At 35.4% G+C, this 21,894-nt stretch overlaps 4 protein-coding genes and 1 long non-coding RNA gene across 5 annotated transcripts in view; 4 read left to right on the top strand and 1 right to left on the bottom strand.

Annotated features, from left to right (window-relative positions):
* Positions 1-3,117: 3,117 nt before the first annotated feature.
* LOC108667464 (adhesion G-protein coupled receptor D1) lies at positions 3,118-6,453 on the top strand. The gene is made up of 4 exons (XM_018154488.2): positions 3,118-3,346; positions 3,939-4,060; positions 5,212-5,411; positions 5,643-6,453. Exons 1-4 carry the CDS (start codon positions 3,177-3,179, stop codon positions 5,736-5,738), a joined length of 588 nt encoding a protein of 195 aa, XP_018009977.1. The 5' UTR covers positions 3,118-3,176; the 3' UTR covers positions 5,739-6,453.
* Positions 6,454-7,591: 1,138 nt separating this feature from the next.
* LOC108667465 (adhesion G-protein coupled receptor D1-like) lies at positions 7,592-9,097 on the top strand. The gene is made up of 2 exons (XM_018154489.2): positions 7,592-7,815; positions 8,047-9,097. The coding sequence occupies exons 1-2, from the start codon at positions 7,594-7,596 to the stop codon at positions 8,140-8,142; spliced, it is 318 nt and encodes a 105-aa protein (XP_018009978.1). The 5' UTR covers positions 7,592-7,593; the 3' UTR covers positions 8,143-9,097.
* A 1,928-nt stretch (positions 9,098-11,025) lies between these two features.
* LOC108667466 lies at positions 11,026-12,380 on the top strand. The gene is made up of 3 exons (XR_001930556.2): positions 11,026-11,056; positions 11,721-11,883; positions 12,296-12,380. It is a non-coding gene; the product is annotated as an uncharacterized LOC108667466 (long non-coding RNA).
* A 1,796-nt stretch (positions 12,381-14,176) lies between these two features.
* Positions 14,177-19,162, top strand: LOC108667467 (adhesion G-protein coupled receptor D1-like). Its single transcript, XM_018154490.1, has 5 exons — positions 14,177-14,415; positions 14,619-14,842; positions 15,118-15,239; positions 15,574-15,773; positions 16,706-19,162. Exons 1-5 carry the CDS (start codon positions 14,212-14,214, stop codon positions 16,754-16,756), a joined length of 801 nt encoding a protein of 266 aa, XP_018009979.1. The 5' UTR covers positions 14,177-14,211; the 3' UTR covers positions 16,757-19,162.
* Positions 19,154-21,894, bottom strand: part of LOC108667468 — a gene marked incomplete at its 5' end in the record, with an annotated part of 34,719 nt that continues 31,978 nt past the window's right edge. The window contains 1 exon segment of the mRNA XM_018154491.1: positions 19,154-20,625. Coding sequence (XP_018009980.1) covers positions 20,460-20,625 — 166 coding nt within the window.

Below are 21,894 nucleotides of genomic sequence, written 5' to 3'. Positions count from 1 at the left end.
ATTCATTTTTGTAAGTGTTTATATTATTACAAATTACTGAGAATTGATAGTTTTTCAAGTTGGGGGTGAGTTTATTAGACTTGAATAAGTTATAGATTGTCATTTATAAACAGCGTTCTCATAAATTGCGCTTTTCCAATCGTCAGGAATAAATGAAATGTAATAAAGTTCATTTACATCTTGTCGCCAACAGGAGAATTTAAGTGACTCCATTCATTTCCTGACTCCAAAATAAAATAATAATAAAGCTTTAAATAATATTGCAATATAACTAATGAATCTTGAAAATGACGTCGCCATATGTCAAGTGTGCGACCTGGGCAGCGCTTGCGTTGCTGTACTCCGCAGCGATCGCTCCCTGCAATGCAATAAGTAAGTAATATTATTAAACAAGCAATATTTTTAAATAAACAAATTTTCAAGTAATATAAATGACTTATTAGATGAAATTTATTAGATGAAATTTCATTAACGAACGAAGTAGAGAGATTTTGCATATTTTTTCGAAATATATATGAAATTTGTGTCATTACTATACTGGTTCAATTAAATTTCTAACAAATATGTGAACAGGATTTTGAGGCGAAAATCAATTCATGAAGTAGTGAGCGAAAAATTATAATATGGTGTAATATGTACAGTATAACATTTTACAATCTTGTATACAGCAGTAATACCGTGTTGCCTAAAATCTGTATATATAAATGATAAAATAATTACAAAATTATATATATTATTATAATATGCATAATAATATTGTGAAATAAAAGACATAATATATTATGTAATTATAATATGAGTAGTTAACGTATAAGATAATATGCGATAAGATAAAAAAGAAAGTAAATATTAGCGATTAATATAAACATCAAAATCTTAAGGAATATGTTCATTTTGGTTAATTTTTCATTTAAAAATGCTTTATTAATCTTGCTTCGTTTGTTTCGTAGTGAAAGCTTTGATCAACTGGACGTTGTATGTAAGGATAAAGTCTGCTATCCCTAAAATTTAACAGACTGCCTCAGCCATGTGGCTAAACAAAACAAACTGAGATCACAGAACTCGTAATCACCGAACAAATTTCAGTGCACCGAAATATATACTGTTTAATTTGTGAAGATAAATGAGGAACTCAATGCTAACGAGTAATTATTATTTCTGGCGGTCTTAATTGAAGTCGCTAATTACCTCACGATAAATAACAGTCTGTGCTGCGCGTTGGTGGAACATGAATAGCCAACGAATAGCCGGAACTAACATACTGCTAATTTTTAATGAGCTTTAACGTTTATTTCAGACGTGAACATGTATAGATACGCGAACATTTAGAATTATATATTCCTTCAACAGTTAGAGACGGGGGCTGGACAGAATGGTCAAAGGTCATGTCGACTTGCACAAAAACCTGCGGGAATGGAACGCAGTTACAAATCAGGACGTGCACTAACCCTGCCCCTGAGGGCGCTGGTGCCAAGTGCATTGCAATGAACGGCACTTTAAGTGACACCGAGACCCGTACAGTGCCTTGCAACACTGAGGCCTGCTGGAGTAAGCAAGTTTTTCTAAGAGCTTAAAGTGATAAGTACATTAGATCAGAGTTCATTGATAAGAAATGAAGGACGATGCGTATAATTTAATGAATTCTAGTAGCAAAATGCTAGTAGCAGCAGCAGATTCAAAGAATTTTTCAATTGAGGCAAGCAATAATCTCAAAACATTAGTATGCTGTTTCGAAAGTGTTATCAGAGTTATTTTTTCAGGAATGTTTTGCGCACTGTGCGCCAAAACGTTTATAGGATTTCTCATAAAATCTCCCGAATTTAATCATAGGTGTTTAAAATTGGGTGCTGCAGATTATTCTGCATCTTTTTTTTGGAAATTCTCGCTTCAGTTAAATCTGTCGTGGGCAGCTTCACAAACGATTGTATATAAACTCATTCAAATTAACAGGAGCTGAAGCCAACTGTGCTGAAATGGGCCGATGTTTATTCATGAGTTTATTAGCGTCACCTAATTTCTATTTAATTATTTCTAAAGAAAAATATGTTTGATTTACTAATATCGATCAACATGAATCATTATTGGGGTAATCCCTGCGTTTGTGTGATCCAAAATAATTGTAAATAAAATTTAAGTGTTGAAATTTACAGTTTGAATTTAAAATATAAAACAACATTTGAAAATACCTTATATTTCGAATAAGATTAAAGCTCTCTTCCACATTTCCACTGCAGCTCAACAATGGAGTAACCTGACCGCATGCAGTGCTAACTGCAGTGTAGGGCTACAGCACGCGTATGCCATGTGCGGGGACCAAATCTGTACCGGCGATCAGAAGCAAGTCAAGACAATCGAATGCAATACCTGGGACCCCAAAACCTGTCCTGGTACGTGAATATTTCTTACGTAAAGAATTTTAAAAAAATTATATTCTTCTATGAATAGAATCTAAAAAACTTTACAGGAAATCAGAAGTGACCTTTAGAACTTCTGATGTGTTGATATTAGAAGTGGTCATGTTCACTTTGAATGCTTTATTATTGAATCCATTCAATGGTCACGTATATCATAACATTTTCACATATTAATAGATAATGTCATTCAAACTTTAACCGCACGAGATATAGTTTAAATTTTAATGGATCTCGTGTAAAGACTCGAGAACAAATATAAACAGTCCCATATCAAAATCAAAAATGTTCAATCAAAATTTGTAACTTGAGAATGGTCGCCATTCAAACACCACATTTTTGTTTTTTGACCAATAATCTTTATCATTGTTAAGTGTGACAAACATTGTCGCTCATTTTATGTTGTTTTCCAATAAATATCTCAACAGACTTTTTTGTAATAATTCGTTAAGCATGGTAAACATTGTCGCTCATTTTAAGTTGATTTCCAATAAATATGTCATAGACTCTTTTGTAATAAATCGTTTAGCGTGCTAAGCATTGTCGCTCATTTTACGTTGTTCTTCAATAAATATGTCAACAGATCCTTGCAAGACGTACGTGTGTCCCAAATACTCGGTGTGCGTGAACATGTCAAACTCGACGCACAGCAACCCTGTGTGTTCCTGCACGATGGGATACGCGCTCATCGACGGAGCGTGTATTGTCCAGCTGTTGTGCCGAGTGGTATCGATCGCGCTGCACTTTTTCTTCACGGCTGTGTTCATGTTCATGATGCTGGAGAGCCTGCACATGTACTCTCTCGTTGGCTCCGTCGTCAAAACAGACGGCATGTTCACCCCCGCACAAAACCTGCTACTGGGATGGGGGGTGCCTGCCTTCGTGGTGCTCTTCACCATGTGCTTTGAGTTCCACAACTACGGTGGAGTCTACCAGTAAGTTTACCCTTTGAAATACACCATGCACTCATAATGCATATGTCATATTTTTTCCTTAGTAATATACTGTAAAACTCATAGCACGAATAAACAGCAAACCAATTTGGAACAAAATGAATCACACAAGGACAAAAAGTAAATCTTTATTTGATAAAGTTTGGTGAGTGTGGGCATATTATGTTGAATCAACGTTGATTCAACGTTTAGTAGTTGAATTTAATATGTTTGAATGTTGCTTTAGCGTTATTTGTCTGTAAAGAAATAACTTTTTTATAAATCTGTTTTTCCACCCGTGATGATGTAGCTTCCTGACGAGCTTTTTTGGTGATATATATATATTATTATGAGTGATAAGTGATAATCATGAGGGTTCAATTCTCCGTTGAAAAATAAGAGATTCGAAACTTCTCCTCATACTATATTAATTAGGTATCTATTAGCTTTTTGACCTGCTATATAATATCTTGTCGGATTTGGTTTAATCTGACCTGAAAAATTGAAATTCCTACCTACAAATTTGATCTTCAGAATTTAGTTTTTAATTTTTAAATTAAAAGAAATCTCCAATTGAATTTTATTAATCTCCCAGCTGCTGGTTACAAATGGACCAAGGCATCAACTGGGCGCAGCAGTGCCCCATCTACGCGTTGATGATAATCATGCTCACCCTCACTGAGGCTGCCGGGCTGTCCGACTACAAACAGTTGAATGGTGAGTACATTATTTCTTGGGAGAATATATTCTTTATTCACGCAGTCACGCAGGAGCATAAAAAAATCATAACAAGAACATATTGCAAATTTTGAGAAAAAATACAGAATGCTTCCATGTGAATGCCCATATAAGCTATTATATATGATAACTGATTACTGATGAGCTCTTAACAAAATACCTCAGTCCTCAGTAAGAATATTTGAGTTCTACTCCGTATATTTTTTAACCTATGTAATAGTTTTTTTAAAATTATATGTATGGTTTTAATAGTCAAGTTTTTATAGCTCAATCAATAGTTTTAATCGTTTTTCATCACGAAGAAGAATTTATAAGTCATAGAGAAAAAAAGGCATTGAAATTAGAACAGGATACTGGTACCTTACCCATCTTGAATCTTTTGTCTTTTTAATGACCATTTCCCACGTTTGCGGATGCCATAGAAGGCTGAGTTTCATTCAAATTATTAATATCTTGATATCTACTTTGTAAGCTTATTCTTCATTCATCCTAAGCATTCATATGTTTTCATGGCAACTAAGGTTGCAATAACACAAAAAATTTAAACTATACTATCCTGGGCCCATACTTTCAAAAAAAGTTAAGAACTCGTAAGTTCATCCGCCAATCATCGACGGCCTTTCAAGCCAAATCCACCAATCATAGACAAGAAAATAGTGCCTAAGGAGTTACGTTCACTTAGCGAGTTTTGAAAATATGGCTCCTGGATAATAAATCAGCAGCCGAAGTACTTGGCTCATAGCTCAATTTTCAACTCATCTGAATATTCAATTCCGACGACGGTTTGTATTTTTGATGTACTAGGTGATATAGACGCTTTTTTCTCTCATCAGACAAGATTATATAATGACCTTTAGTTCTCTCCTCAAACGATAATATCGGAGCTTTGCTATCTCATAATACGAAATGATTTACTAACCCTCTGTTATTTCATAAGACAAGATAAAATATGGGAGCTGAATAACTGCGGTGGCTGGGAATTACTGAAAATTTGGTAAGGAACTTAGAAAGTTCAATATCGTTACCTCGTCGATGCTGTTCAAGTGGTTACTTCAAGACATATTGCATCTTATATCGAGTGATTTAAACCTGCTGAAATATTATTTAAATGAATTCTTATCTACTGCCAGACGTGAACTCGCAACAGATGATGAGCGCCAAGTTCTCGCAGCGAACGAACCTGTTGCTGCTGCCGCTCGTGTATTTCCATTGGCTGCTGGGCGTCATGTCGGAGTACCAACAGAACCTGGCACTGTACTCCATCTTCTCCATCCTCAACTCGGTGCTGGGTGTGCTCGTCATGGTCTTTCATTGCAGCAACAATGAGAAGGTAATCAATTTCATCCTGCAGTGGTATAGTTATGAAATTTAGAAACAATGAGAAAATTGTTAATAAAAAATATTCTCTGAACTTCAACAGAACTAAACTAACTAAACTAAATTTCCTACAAAGTTTGTTTACTCGCGGACACAATGTTAGGTACATGCATTTTAGTTTATATACAAACACTTTACACCCATATGCTGTAGAGAAAACTTGAAATAATTTCTTATTTACCAGGTTCGTAACCGCATGAAGGATATCTGGAGCAAGATAAGAGGCAAGAAAACAAACACTAAGCCTCTGACGACTGTGAGCCCACCTCCCAATCCGTAATCTCAAAAACATTTCAGGATATACCATCGTAAAATATTCCAAAATCAATGGTTTTATGATTATACACCATTGGGTTGATATTTCAGTAGCTACTATATAACATAACTCAGCACATTGCGAACTTATTGATCAACTTGGAACTCTACAAACGTTAATGGGTTGATCTAACTTTGTGATAAAAGGTATTTAGCATATCAGTTTGTCTATATTAGCCTGTTGCAATTATCTGTTTCAAATAATAATCTGTTATGTTTCGATCTTTTCAATTTGTCTATATCTTGTTGCAAACGTAACTTTATTAGAAAAAACTTCCTATCATTAACTAGCACTTAACTAGCACAAATTTATTATTAGCACAGACTGCATTAATATTATATGTTATTTTAGCAGCGAAATCAGCACCGAAATACCAATCGTTTCCATACAATAGTCCATATCCGATCGCTGGTACGTGTTTCATTAACGACATCACCGCTACAGGTGGAATTGATCAACTGATTGTACTTATTCAAGTATTTATATTTGAATCCTCGAATATTTTTTCATCGTTTTAAGTGTTAAAAACTCTTCCCACACTCTAACTGCCGATCGAATTACGGGGGCCGTTTAACTCAGCCGATCGACTTCCTCAGAAACCCGCGAACTGGCGAAGATCCGCGACTAATTCTTCATATTAATATTTCTCTTAAACCCACGCTGAAGTGACTTAAATAATAAACATGGACTATTTAGTGCTTTTCAGCGCAACTTTTATCTAAGGCAGGATTAATTGAATACGCGTGCATCAGGTTACTTTCTTTTTCTTCATAATCCCAGATGACACTGTTTCTGGAAAGAAACCAGTACAAATACAAAAAATTCAAACTAAAACAAACAAAAGGTCATTGAATATATAAACAATATTCGCAAATATTAAACATTACAGTAAATAACCAAGGCTTTCTAAGCGGCAAAGAAATATTCAAACAAGAGAACTAAGCTCACCAAAATTCGTTCCTGAATAAAGTTTGGTCTGTACTGCGCAGCCGACAGGTGACTAATGAGCGAAAATGTTCAGCAAGACCACGGAATTAAACTACTATTCTAAAGCAAATGTTGCGTTCACAACATTATCCATCTTGAATCTTCTGTTTTTTAATGACCATTTCCCACGTTTGCGGATGCCATAGAAGGCTGAGTTTCATTCAAATTATTAATATCTTGATATCTACTTTGTAAGCTTATTCTTCATTCATCCTAAGCATTCATATGTTTTCATGGCAACTAAGGTTGCAATAACACAAAAAATTTAAACTATACTATCCTGGGCCCATACTTTCAAAAAAAGTTAAGAACTCGTAAGTTCATCCGCCAATCATCGACGGCCTTTCAAGCCAAATCCACCAATCATAGACAAGAAAATAGTGCCTAAGGAGTTACGTTCACTTAGCGAGTTTTGAAAATATGGCTCCTGGATAATAAATCAGCAGCCGAAGTACTTGGCTCATAGCTCAATTTTCAACTCATCTGAATATTCAATTCCGACGACGGTTTGTATTTTTGATGTACTAGGTGATATAGACGCTTTTTTCTCTCATCAGACAAGATTATATAATGACCTTTAGTTCTCTCCTCAAACGATAATATCGGAGCTTTGCTATCTCATAATACGAAATGATTTACTAACCCTCTGTTATTTCATAAGACAAGATAAAATATGGGAGCTGAATAACTGCGGTGGCTGGGAATTACTGAAAATTTGGTAAGGAACTTAGAAAGTTCAATATCGTTACCTCGTCGATGCTGTTCAAGTGGTTACTTCAAGACATATTGCATCTTATATCGAGTGATTTAAACCTGCTGAAATATTATTTAAATGAATTCTTATCTACTGCCAGACGTGAACTCGCAACAGATGATGAGCGCCAAGTTCTCGCAGCGAACGAACCTGTTGCTGCTGCCGCTCGTGTATTTCCATTGGCTGCTGGGCGTCATGTCGGAGTACCAACAGAACCTGGCACTGTACTCCATCTTCTCCATCCTCAACTCGGTGCTGGGTGTGCTCGTCATGGTCTTTCATTGCAGCAACAATGAGAAGGTAATCAATTTCATCCTGCAGTGGTATAGTTATGAAATTTAGAAACAATGAGAAAATTGTTAATAAAAAATATTCTCTGAACTTCAACAGAACTAAACTAACTAAACTAAATTTCCTACAAAGTTTGTTTACTCGCGGACACAATGTTAGGTACATGCATTTTAGTTTATATACAAACACTTTACACCCATATGCTGTAGAGAAAACTTGAAATAATTTCTTATTTACCAGGTTCGTAACCGCATGAAGGATATCTGGAGCAAGATAAGAGGCAAGAAAACAAACACTAAGCCTCTGACGACTGTGAGCCCACCTCCCAATCCGTAATCTCAAAAACATTTCAGGATATACCATCGTAAAATATTCCAAAATCAATGGTTTTATGATTATACACCATTGGGTTGATATTTCAGTAGCTACTATATAACATAACTCAGCACATTGCGAACTTATTGATCAACTTGGAACTCTACAAACGTTAATGGGTTGATCTAACTTTGTGATAAAAGGTATTTAGCATATCAGTTTGTCTATATTAGCCTGTTGCAATTATCTGTTTCAAATAATAATCTATGTTCCGATCTTTTCAATTTGTCTATATCTTGTTTCATACGTAACTTTATTAGAAACAACTTCTTATTATTAACTAGCACTTAACTAGCACAAATTTATTATTAGCACAGACTGCATTAATATTATATGTTATTTTAGCAGCGAAATCAGCACCGAAATACCAATCGTTTCCATACAATAGTCCATATCCGATCGCTGGTACGTGTTTCATTAACGACATCACCGCTACAGGTGGAATTGATCAACTGATTGTACTTATTCAAGTATTTATATTTGAATCCTCGAATATTTTTTCATCGTTTTAAGTGTTAAAAACTCTTCCCACACTCTAACTGCCGATCGAATTACGGGGGCCGTTTAACTCAGCCGATCGACTTCCTCAGAAACCTGCGAACTGGCGAAGATCCGCGACTAATTCTTCTTATTAATATTTCTCTTAAACCCACGCTGAAGTGACTTAAATAATAAACAAAAAAGATCTTAGTTGTAATTTTAACAATTCCTTCAATTGCGTCAGAATGAAATCTACGCCAGTGATTATGACAGAATTTGGGTTATTGGAGAGCAGCCATAAATTAGCTTCTTAGATGTAATTTACTTCAATATGTAACTCAATAAATTTAAGCAGGACACTTGCTGAGTGAGTTATTTGCTTCAACTGGTTATTATGTGACACGAAATGATTGACAAAAATATACAGTTTCTGCAATGATAGTTTTCATTATTCCTTGGAAAAGTCCTGTTTCTCTTTGTTATTGATGTTCCGACATTTTTGGACAAATGTAAATAATTTAAATGCAATTAAGTTTAGTGAGGTTTAAGCATGTCTCTTCACAGTAGGCATTTTAAACCATCACTAACCCGTCTTTATTCCCAATTAAGGTTCATATCACAATACTAACTGCTATTATTGCGAATAAAAAAATATACGAACGGTCTTCATTAGCTGAGTGGCTCGCAGTGTTAATAAATATTTTATGATTTTTGCACAACCTAAGTGAGTGACATAAAATTTTTAAAATTTCATTTGAATGTTAAAAACTCCGGAGAGTTTGGAAGAACGCGCTATTGAAACGGACAATTTTTCACGAAGATACTAAATTTCTTCAGAATTAGTCAATGATTCGTAATTTTTAACTCGTAAAGCGGACAATTGGAAGAAATTTTCAGTCACACATGCTGATACGAACGTTGATTCAACTAATCAATCTTCGATGAAATCCGTTAATAATTACGTTTAATATGATATTGGGGTCATATTGAAACTCCAAGTAAGTCTACACGATCGCGCAGGGTTGCGTGGTTACTGATAAACATCACTTATTGTCATTATGTCGCACCGGTCAGGCAAGTAGGCTAAATAATGAATGCGTTGGTCTACTTTGGAACATCAATTTTTAACACTTGCTCTATAAATTTGGAATTCTTCCTAGACAACCGGAGTTGGAGTCAAAACATAGAACAAAATAAACAATAATGCATTTCCTAATTCGTATTGAAAAAGGTATGAACATGAAAATAACATAATTAATTAAAATAAATGATTCACAGCGATTTACATGAATTTTAATTCGTCATACTATATATATATATAGTATATATACTGTATACTTTACTCAATTAAGCTAATTTAGGTCTCTAATAGATAGTTTTTATGATTGTATCTGAAATTGTTAGGCAAAAATAGCCTGCATGCCGAATTTCAGATCTCAAGAGCAATTTGAAGTGGGCTAATTTTCGTTGTCAATGTTAACAACAAACAAACGCGAAGCTGAGTAAAGAAAAACGTGTTAATAATAAACAATGATGCATTTCCTAATTCGTATTGAAAAAGGTATGAACATGAAAATAACATAATTAATTAAAATAAATGATTCACAGCGATTTACATGAATTTTAATTTTCTATTTTCAATTTTTTTTGTCAGAGCCTAACTTGCTACATACGTCCGTTCAAGCTTTACAATATATGAGGCAATATACATAAAACAAATTTCAAGCACAATTATTCTGGACTCGGTTTCCCTAACAATGTATAGTGCAAATGGAATTAAAATCTGACCGTAATCATTCACCTCAGTGAACAGCTGCTGAGTGAAAAGAATCTAGATAATTAGATATACGTATAATTGCGTGACGTGTGTGTAAGGCAAATCTTACTTATTTATGAACTGTTCTATCAATTAAACTATTTTTCCGATTATGACGGCGATAAATTTTGGCTTTCAATTTTCAGTCATGATTACATTTTTTATTAATTAGATGCTCATGATACTTTTTAGAACGTTTTTAACGCCAAGGAATATTTCTTTCTACCTGTGAAAGAATATATTTTAGGATAAAGGACGCGTTTCATTTCTTTTATAGGAAAATTAGTTGAAAAACGGTCGGAATTCATGCCTTTTAGCTTAAGATGGAAAAACTGTTTAGTTTTCTTTGTTGAAAAGCTAAATTTCTCACAGCATTCATATGCAGAAAAAAAAATTTAAGCAATGACCTTCTCTCCCCGACGCAGATCAATGAGAGAAGGCAGTGTTGGTTAGTAACGATGTGGTTGTCGTGTAAGTCTCATGGATGTTGTTCTGTAGCCTTGACGCCCGGGAGCTCCAAGTTCCAGGGTCGACCGGCAGCAGTACGTCTGAGCGGCCCCTGCGACGAACTTAAGGCTTGTGAGCTTATAGGAAATTTTAGTACAAAAATGCCAAATTCAAGTAAAATTTATCGCCAAGATAAAATGGTTAACGTGTAATTAAATCTAGCCATGGTATTATTGAGGGATTTCCAAAAATTTCAGGAAAATTATTGAAGCGAAAGCCAATTTTTGCTTCTTCACAGTATGCGCACTTTTGATTGCCTCTCATTCTATACGAATGCATAAAACACAGTGTACTGTATGCACATTGCACCCAATATATAAAACATAAGTTAAATCTTTTACAACATATCCAGTTATTAATGGTTTGGACGATCATTTAAAAAAAATAACGTATTGTTTTGTGAAATTATAATTAAAATTCATTTTTATATTTTAGGGTATTTCTCGAATTTGTGTAAAATACAAGGTCATGTTCCACTTGTCTATTTTCTGACTGAAAGCGATATTTCGTTGACATCATCTGAATCAGCGATTCCAAAGTTTTCACTGTTCTTCCAAATTCACGAGAGAATAAACTTTTTCACCTCTTGATAACATTAGATAATTAATTACAATACGCATTCCAAATATTTTCCCACATGAATCTGGAAAATATTTCCTAATGAATTTGAAACCTTCACTCAGGAAAATATAACACCTTTTGACTTTTAGGCAGAAATTTTGACTTTTTGTTGCAGAAATTGTTTGACGAGGCAATCGTCTCAACTGTCGCGAGTCTTCTCACGATAAATCTTCCTGACGTCGTCGCCATGGCGCCCCTGACGAGGCTTCACAAATTCGGGATCGCCTTGTCGTTCTGGGCGATTTTCTCCGTCATCTCGTCCGCTGAGGCTGCACAAAGTTGGTTACGATTTATTGCAAGATTTTACAAAATAATTTTCCTTCGTTGCTCAAATGACAAAATAATAAGAAATGTTATGATATGTGAGACATTCGATCGTTAGGTTAAGTAATAGTGAGACATCATTAGGCATTATTGTGACCTTTAATATAGATAATTTGCAAGATTATATTGTCCCAAATTATGCGATCATTTCAGAGATTTTTGTATCGTTGTCAGCATCAGCTTTTACAGTTTGCCTTGAAACATGTAACGTTGCTTCACAGATGTAAACATGACTGTTCCTAGCATATGTGGACAGCGGTAAATGCAGTAAAATTAATGAACAACATTAATGACTAACATTGATGAGTAACATTGCTTCGCAGATACTGGGCAGTGTACTGAGTAAAATTAATGAACAACATGCAGATGTGGACGGCAAGTGGACGGATTGGTCACTTCTCGCCACGCCGTGCTCGAAGTCTTGCGGCGGTGGACTGAGATTGCAAATTCGTACGTGCTTCGCAGATACTGGGCGGTGTACTGAGTAACATTAATGAACAACATTAATGACTAACATTGATGAGTAACATTGCTTCGCAGATGTGGACGGCAAGTGGACGGATTGGTCACTTCTCGCCACGCCGTGCTCGAAGTCTTGCGGCGGTGGACTGAGATTGCAAATTCGTACGTGTACTAATCCTGCTCCAGAAGGTGCCGGACTGAGGTGTCTCAACAGAACCAATCAGCCCGCCGACCAGGAAATTTCGAATCAAGTTTGCAACCCACAGTCATGTTGGAGTGAGTTTACATATTTTCGATTTTGGGGAATGGCACAGAGCTATTTTTCATTATATTTTCTTACCAATTGAAATTTTATGTGAAAACTCCCATTCATCAGCTTGCAATATAGCAAATTTATGTCCATATGCACAGATTCCATCATTCAAATTTAGTTGCAGTAAGTTTACAATCATAATTGAAGAAATCTATGAACACACATCACATGAAATATGTAAGGAAGATTTTACAATAAAAAATGAAAATAGTTAATTCAAAATCTCTTTGCAACGATAACTTCGTACTCATATAAATTGTGTATACGTAGGTGGTTTTAAATTCATTCATATTTTTGTACCGTTCAGCAGTTACTTTTCTTCGTTTTCTTTTAGAGCCTTGGATGAAACAATGGAAATTTTTCAACCAATCAGAAACCCAATATAGGAAGTAAAATTTTTTTAAGAGTTATCGTGTGTCAGATTACCCAGTTCAGAAATAATTTAGTAAAATATTAACATTATTTAATTTCTTACTAGGCATGAACCCAGAATGGAATGAATGGACTAACTGTACGGGGGAGTGTGACTTTGGAACAATGAATCGCACAGCGAACTGCACCAATTACGACCCCAGTTACTGTGCGGTCGAGGACACGATGAAAATGCAAGTAAAGAACTGCAGTACGTGGAACAAGAAGACGTGCCCGAGTAAGTTTAGTTATGAGTGAAAGTGTAATTTATTTTACTTCTTATATGTTGATCGCAATGTGTCTAAAATCATACCTAAGTTTCATTTTTATTGAGAATAGTATTTATGGTTGTTATTATGTTGGTTATCAGTTGGCAGTAGAATTTGAGAATATTTCTAGATTTCTGGAATTTCGAAATAAAATTCTGCAGTGTGTTAGTGATTGTGGGAAACTCTGAATAAATTTGACTACTAATCCAACACTAAAGAAATATAATTCTTGGAGATGATGATAATAATACAGCTTGTCTACGATCCGACAATACGAATTTAATCTAATAATTATTATTCCACGATTATATTTTATTGTTCGAGCTTAGGTTAAAAATTTGTGTGAATAGGCTACCAACATTCAGCATATTAAGTTAAAACCACGTATTAATTGAGATGAAAAGCCTATGTGATATCACTCCATTTCACTTTGATGCTAAAAGCAGCATTATTTTTTAATTTCAGATTATCTATACGAGAGTTTTCGACCTGAACATTTCATGTTTAAGCAGATCAATGTTATACACCATGGTTTTCAGATCCTTGTTATACATCAATTATCATTTTCATATGTGTCACCAGACATGTTTTGCATCGTGTTCATTCTGTCAACAGATCCATGTTATAGATGATGTTTTCTCCTGTCAACAGATCCATGTTTATATATGTAATTATCATTATGATCATTAGTTTCTGTTCATAGTTTTAAAATTAAAGTATGTTGTTAACTATGAAAAATAATAAATGCTTTCATGCTCATATACCAATCCGAGTTGCAATATTCAGGACCTGAACCTACACCCCCAACGGCACGCCCCATCCCAACTATGGCGGCTGAGCAGAAGGTGGTTGCCACGGTGCTCTCGAAGGGCGCGTCCTCTGTGCTCATCTTCTTCGTGACGCTCACGCTCATTCTGTTCCTGGTGCTTCGTGTCTTCACCATCGACAGGGTCATTCAGATGAACATGGAGATCGCAATCCTCGCCGGACATCTCGTCCTGATTTTTCCTTCAACTCCCGGGGAAAATGAGGTATGATAACTCAAGAAAATTCCAAATTTCAAGTTTTAGTATAAACAGTTATGCTCTGAAAATGGCTTACCCGTTCCATTTACCTGCAATTTAAGGAATATAATTGTGCTGCTGATGATGTAATTTACTGAAACATAACTGAAATTGACCTGCTTTACCATGGAACGAAAAACTCTCACTGAATTTTACTGGACCGTCGACAGATAGGTTGCAAGATCGTCTCAATCGCACTGCACCTGTTCTTCCTGGCGTGCTTCATGTTCATGATGCTGGAGGCCGTCCACATGTACACTCTCGTCGCCTACGTCGTCAAGAAAGATGGACTTTTTGACCGCAAAGTCAACCTCGCCATCGGCTGGGGCGTGGCGGTGTTCATCGTGGGCGTCAGCGTGGGCTTCGAGTGGGCGCATTACGGTGCAGCTTATCAGTGAGTGGGCGCATTACGGTGCAGCTTATCAGTGAGTGGGCGCATTACGGTGCAGCTTATCAGTGAGTGGGCGCATTACGGTGCAGCTTATCAGTGAGTGGGCGCATTATGGAGCAGCTTATCAGTGAGTGGGATATAAACCATGATAAAATAAACATTCCAAAACTAATTAATTAAATAATCAAAGGATAAATCAGAAACATTTTTACGGTACTGAAGAAGTAGAGGAAATAGGTTTTGTTACGTGATAGTACGCGTTTTGTTTACTGTTGCAGCTGTTGGCTGAGGATGGATACCGGAGTTCTGATCGCTCAGCAGTTGCCGGTCATCGTAATCATGATCTTGACCTTTACACTCATCGAAGCTGCTGGCAATGCTGAGTACAAACCTCTCTCAGGTACTAAAGATTGGTTAGTTTTAGCATTCTCTAATTTTTTATATCCTTAATATATATCATTTGGTCTTTAATGACCGTACAAAGGCAGTATTTAATTTGAGCATCGGATAATTTTGTGTAGTTTGCAACACTATCTCAAAAAATAGTGTCGAGAATATTACCACTTATATTAGTTTTTTTTTAAATATGTATTAAGATACCGAATAAAATATGTATGAAATATGTATACTATATATTATGATATGTATTAAATAGGCATTAAGATAAGTACTAAATATATATTTTATGATATGCACTAAATATGTAGTAATACATGTATTAAATATGTATTCAGGCATGGACAAAAAACAGTTGACGAGCGCCCGGTTCTCGCAACGCACCAACCTGATCATCATGCCCATGGTCTACGCTCACTGGATACTGGGCACTCTCGCCGAGTACGAACAGAACCTCTACCTCTACTCCATCTTCTCCGTCATGAACGGCATCCTGGGCTTCTTGATCTTCTCATTCCACTGCAGCAACAACCAGCAGGTAATGGTCTTCTCATTTCAACAACCAGCAGGTAACGGTCTTCTCATTCCACTGCAGTAACAACCAGCAGGTAATGGTCTTCTCATTCCACTGCAGTAACAACCAGCAGGTAATGGTCTTCTCATTCCACTGCAGTAACAACCAGCAGGTAATGGTCTTCTCATCCTACTGCCGATCATTCATATGAAAGTTAATTTCTTTCTATTGTTTCTTAGCTACAAACAAGTCGCAAATAAAATATTCCTGAATTTAACAAATTTTTGAGTTATTTTAATGTAAATTAAGTCAAATTTGGATCAACTTGTTTCTCGCTCGCTGTTGTTAAAATTTATTTATCGTCTTGCTTTTAAATGGTTTTAATCGTAATGCTGCCACGCCCGCGATATATGTATAAAGTTTCATTTCTAAGGTGATATATTTCCTGATGAGATCCAATATTTATAAAGTATTTTTTTATAAAATATCGGATAAATATATCCCAAATTTTTACTTGGACTTGCATGACATTGCAATATTTTTCTCCATGCAAAAAAACGAATAAAATTTAGCAATTATTAAACCACCGTTTTCTTTTCGTCATCAGTTAATATAAAGCATATTTCAATTTCTGCCCTACCATCCATTCAATATTACTTATAACTCAATTTATATTTACTTACGATAAACACCACAAATATATTTTTGAAACGTACCATTTTTTTCATCTGATGCAAACTCGCGTCACTTTATTAACGTTTCTAATTTACTTATATTAACATATATATATCTCTTATTTTCATAGTTACAATTTTCTTCATAATTCAAGTTTTATTGAAGGCTAAAAATAACTCTCATAGGCAATTTTATACTGCTTTCCTGCATTTCCCAAAATACGTCTTCTCCATTTGACAATTACCTCCATATCTTATCTGTTTCATCTCCCAACTCTTCAGGTCAGGGAGAAACTGAGCAAGGCTGTCAAGAACCTGCGAGGTGGCGTCTAATGAATTCGAGGTGACGAAGTGTCTAACTTCCTGAAAGCTTAGAAGATATTATCAACATAGCATAGCATAGAATCTTCGGCGTTGATGAAATGGGCCTGTTAATGCCTGTCGCCTATTGGACTTTTCGTGACTTGTTCACTTATCTAACGACTGTTCTTATGGACAGAGATTTTCAACTGACGTTGGTTATACATTATGATTTGACTTTACTAGCCGTAGGATGCTAGTCATTTCAAATACTGAAAATTTACTTTTTAATAGCTTTGTCCAGTTTGTTCTTGAACGCGTTCTTACTCGGACAACAACAATGTCACCAGGTACGCTGTTCCACTTATGTATCAGTAACTCGAAGCGATAAGAAATATGGTCGTAACGTGCCTTGCACGGAAAATTTTGCTATTTCTATTATCTAATGTTAATGTTAATGTTCACGTGCATTGTATGCTTCTAACGTATAATGTCCCAGCAGTGCTTAGACACGAGAATAACGCATTCAGTGTCACCCGTAATGTTATTTCTCCTACAAATTGTCCTCACATCCTTGTCCATGACAAAATTTCTAGCTTTGTATTTAAGGCGTTAGAATTGCACATAAAACTTTTAGGACCATTGAGAAGTGAATTTAATGTTTTTAGATTACAGCGTCGTAGTTTTCAGATTACAGCGTTCCAAATGCATATGTTCTACTTCTTTGTACATGCTTTCAATAAATCAAATTTTCAGAGCTCATGTCCCACGTTTTAACTTAAAAGGGAGAAATACGCTCTAAGTGTTTGCTGTATTTCTAACGAAAATGTTTATATTAATTGAATCACATTCCAATTCTTGGGTAATTTGCACTTTATGCAAACCAATAGTATAAATTATTTCTCTAGAACATAAAGTCTTAAGCCATGAAAACGAGAACATAATGCAACCAAATTTTAGTTGAGTTGTGTTCGATGATATGATTTATTGCCTATGAAGTAGCGTTGCTCTGGCAAAAGCTCTCAGTAATCGCCTTCAAATTATATAACAGTAACACCTGTCAACGTCACTTGAGTCGCCATCAGTAAATACTTCGCTTAACTTGTCACTTGCCAATTAAAGCAGTATAATACTGGTCTAAAATATGAACTGAGGCGTTCGATCAATAAAAAAAAGCTTCAACTCCATTTAAACGCTACTTAAAAACTTAGATTCAGTTTGGTGCATGAAAAGATCGTTCTGATCATAGACTGCGACTGACATATAAAACAGTATTAGATTAGCCGTTCGAGGAATGAAATAGAATTAAATTTAAAATTAACTGTGTGATTTATGCTACATTAATTAGAGTGTTTAATCCAAGCTATTGCCTACATCATGTTTGACCGTAATTTAGAACTATTTGTTCATATCGACGAGAGCGAAGAGCCTTATATTTGGTAAACTTTTAGAAATTGTGAGCCATCTTGCGTCGGCAGTTGTTTATGTCTTCAGTGTCACATTTTAGCTACATTCTTTAGGCCAGGCTTTCTTGATAATCTAATATTATATCTCAATGAAATCACTTCACAAATGACTGTATCGAAGGTTTTTAGCATCTTGTATAATTTTTTTTATTCTCTCCTTAATAAACTATGCACTATGAGTGTAACTATTGCTCAGTATAATTATCAGCACACTTTGTTGATAATTGTTTTTGTTTTATTCACGTACAATTATAAATAGATATGTAATGTATATTCCATTAAAATAATCCTTATTAACGTTGACGTCATTGATACTTTTAGGTAGCATGGCATTTTTTCTCTAAAATTTAATTGTAAGTAACCTCGAAGCCTTGGATGCTCGAGACTGAAGGCAAGAATGTGATAATAGCTTAAGTAGAATAAGTCATACCAGAGCCTATATATGCATTTCACAGGAGTTAATAGATGACCTCAAAGCATCAGTTTCACAAAGCATGACCTTTGCCTTAATTTGAAAAGCGTGCACAAGTTGTCACGTAAATATGATCACAAATTGCACTTTTGTCACTAAATTCTAGATTCGTAACCTGCCGATCAGTTCTCACACGATGGTTATGGCCCTAGTGTAGCGACGAAGCTCGACAGGTGTTTATTCATCAGTAATGCCATGTTGTGTTTAGAATATTTTTTTATGCACACCTATGATGGCACAATCTAGAGATGAGCGGACCTTAAAATTTCTCCTGTTCAGTAATAATCCTATATTTCTTTTATATAATCTGATAAAATCCTTTTAGAATGATATTTAATCTACATTTACAGGCAGTGTTTAGCTGACTATGATGCATGGATTGCTGGAACAAAATTAATTACGTACTATATTCCATTATACAATCTTATGACGAAACTCGCACGAATATAAATTGTATTAAGTAATATAAAAGAGGATAAGTAAACACAGATATGAACTTGATTGTTCGTTTTTTGTCTCTTCTTAAAACTAGTGAGAAGGAAGCTGACTCTACATGCTAGCGTCGAGCGCATGTCGCCGCGCTGGTTGGCTGTTCGGCTGGAAAACATCCAATCAACTGGCAACTTTCGTCAACACGTTTGACCAAGTTATATCTGAAGATATTTTCAAATTTAACTTTGGAGATCCAATTTATTTCGGCATTGAAATTATTACGTGCATTACCAAAGTGGACCAGCATTGCCAAATGGAAATCAGAGGCTGGATTTCGGTTGGCAAATCTGCTTTAATATTTTAAGTTTTTAATTTTTAACTTCGATATCGTATCAATCAAATAATTTCTAGCGCCTCGCAAAAATCTCAATTTAGGCAAAATGTAGAGTAATAATGTCTTCTAGAGTCAGCTCTCTCCTCTAAACATCAATGTATCTATTTCGCTTACTGCAATCTATTCATGGAAGAACACGAATAATTGGCTCGTACCAATATGGAAGAATTTCTATGTTATATGTTCCGAATTTGTAATCATCGGGCTTTAATATGATGGATTGTAAACATCGAGATCATTTGAAGAAGCTTATGAGCTATAAATAATTGAAGACGTCATTCAACATTAAGTAAAAGTTAGTGTTAGAACTTCCAACATTCATTAAACTCTTGATAATGTGCAAGATAAGGAGCTTCGTAGTTCGCTGATAAATAAATAATTTTACGGTGTAGTTGTTAAGCGAAAAGATCAAAGTGATAATCTGGGAATTGAACTGGAAGCGACCGGTTAAAACTTTTCAAAAATGTAGTGTTTCAATGCGAAAAAAGATATGAAAATGTACCGATTGTTTCGATCAATGAACAGAATTGCTATTGTATCCTTGATGTTATTGAGGGGAGAAAATACGATAGGCAATTAAGAGTTTTATCGCTTATCATCCTTCCAGTGAGGGGAGTTTCTAGCAGTGGTGAGACACGAACCTGCTTTGTGATCGAGGCTCTTTTCTGGGGCGATAAGTCCGTCGGAAATTTAATATCAGGCATGACAGTGAATGTCCTTGAACTAAAGATCGAAAAAAAAAAATTCGTGAATCATAGCAAGTCTAATTATTGAAATGCTGGTCTATAGGTAATTGGAAAATACGGATGAATTATCGAAATGATAGATACTTGGAAGAGGACACATCGCCGAAATAGAGACCCGGTCTACACGCTTAGACATAGACCGTGCCTCGCGCCGTGTTGCAGATGACATCAAGACGTTTATTAATATACCGTGCCTCGCGCCGTGTTGCAGATGACATCATGACGTTTATTTTCCCCAATTCTTGAAGAGTCCAGCTCGCTGACACCGGCAGTTGCTGCCCCAGAGGTTACAGCGACATGTGCTGTTGTAGCAGCAGTCGCTGGGACGATGGTCGCAGGAGCTCATGCGGCGGATGCAAGATCTCCTGAACAGGTGAATCATAGACGATCGTCTGAACAAACAGAACACCAGCAGAAAGTTTAAAAACAATCAACTCAAAAGTTGTAAAAACACTTGATGTTTGGTTTGTTGTATCCATGAAATAATGGGATATATTATTCAACGGACTGAGAAATTGTGCGTGATGATTTTGCATGTTATCGTTCGGCTGGGTGAAAGATAAACAGAAAGCAAGTGCTTATGGTTAACGCGTGATAGTGAGCCGAAATAAGGTGTGCCATTTTAAGCTTGTTCTCTACCATTCGTAAAACTTCTAATAGGAAAAGCATTAAACAACATTAAAGGGATGCAGCAGAACAGCTAAAATTTATAACGAAATTAATCTAGAAACCTATAGTTCATCTTTAAAAACAACGTAAAATAAATAAAGATTGAAATTGGATCCAAGTTCGATAGAATGCTATGTCATGTAGTGACAACTGCAATGAAGCCAAGACTTAAAAAAATTATTTTAAGGGGATGAATGGGATAAATATACTAAGTATTGAGAGGCAAAATTTCTATCTCATATGATTGGGCTATAAATCGCCCATTTATAAAAAATTAACAATACAGGAGAGCTAATAATACAAAACAATTTAGGGATAAGTAACGCAAGTTCAGTTTAAAAATGTGAGCTTGACAAGAAAATGACCAAAAATAGGCTCCGAGTCTTCAAAATCACACGAAAGGAACTTAATTTTGAAGATCCATAGGCAAAGCAGAGCTTTAGTGACAATGCGTCAGAGACAAACAAATTTTGCCAATGCTAATCTAGGGATAAAAATTTCCGAATTTGATATATTTATTCAATGGTGCAAGGAAATATGAAATGTCTGCTATGAGGATACAAAAACAATAATTCAACTTGAAATAAGGAACTAGTGACATAAATTGAGGAACTGCCAGTTCATTTGTTATCTTTTCCACAATTTGATGTTGTGTGCAAATTCTTCAGGTGCCAGTTATTTTAATAGGAGCTGTGTTGGGTCGGCAAAATGAAGGAAATGCAAAGACCGATGCAAAATTTTATAACAATACAACCATTTATAGAATATTTACAAAATTATAACGCTGTGATAATTTACAACATGATTTGGAACGTTATATATAGCAATTATTTTATAATAAAACACTATTAAAGAGAACGATATAACAATTTAAATCGCAATCTACGACATCATTACGATATAGCATGTTAAGGCTCAATATACGCGGTTATTACGATATAACATGTTGAGGCTCAATATACGCGGTTATTACGATATAGCATGTTGAGGCT

The sequence above is a fragment of the Hyalella azteca genome, unplaced genomic scaffold (genome assembly GCF_000764305.2).
Source record: "Hyalella azteca isolate HAZT.00-mixed unplaced genomic scaffold, Hazt_2.0.2 contig11290, whole genome shotgun sequence".
NCBI classification, from domain to species: Eukaryota; Metazoa; Arthropoda; class Malacostraca; order Amphipoda; family Hyalellidae; genus Hyalella; species Hyalella azteca.
This window is presented reverse-complemented; position numbering and strand designations above follow the sequence as displayed.

Coding starts and splice junctions, on each gene's coding strand:
- LOC108667464 (XM_018154488.2), top strand. CDS start 3,177: ATGTTCATGATGCTGGAGAGCCTGCACATGTACTCTCTCGTTGGCTCC. Junction 4,061..5,211: donor CGACTACAAACAGTTGAATG/GTGAGTACATTA, acceptor ATCTACTGCCAG/ACGTGAACTCGCAACAGATG. Junction 5,412..5,642: donor ATTGCAGCAACAATGAGAAG/GTAATCAATTTC, acceptor CTTATTTACCAG/GTTCGTAACCGCATGAAGGA.
- LOC108667465 (XM_018154489.2), top strand. CDS start 7,594: ATGAATTCTTATCTACTGCCAGACGTGAACTCGCAACAGATGATGAGC. Junction 7,816..8,046: donor ATTGCAGCAACAATGAGAAG/GTAATCAATTTC, acceptor CTTATTTACCAG/GTTCGTAACCGCATGAAGGA.
- LOC108667467 (XM_018154490.1), top strand. CDS start 14,212: ATGGCGGCTGAGCAGAAGGTGGTTGCCACGGTGCTCTCGAAGGGCGCG. Junction 14,843..15,117: donor CATTACGGTGCAGCTTATCA/GTGAGTGGGCGC, acceptor TTACTGTTGCAG/CTGTTGGCTGAGGATGGATA. Junction 15,240..15,573: donor TGAGTACAAACCTCTCTCAG/GTACTAAAGATT, acceptor ATATGTATTCAG/GCATGGACAAAAAACAGTTG.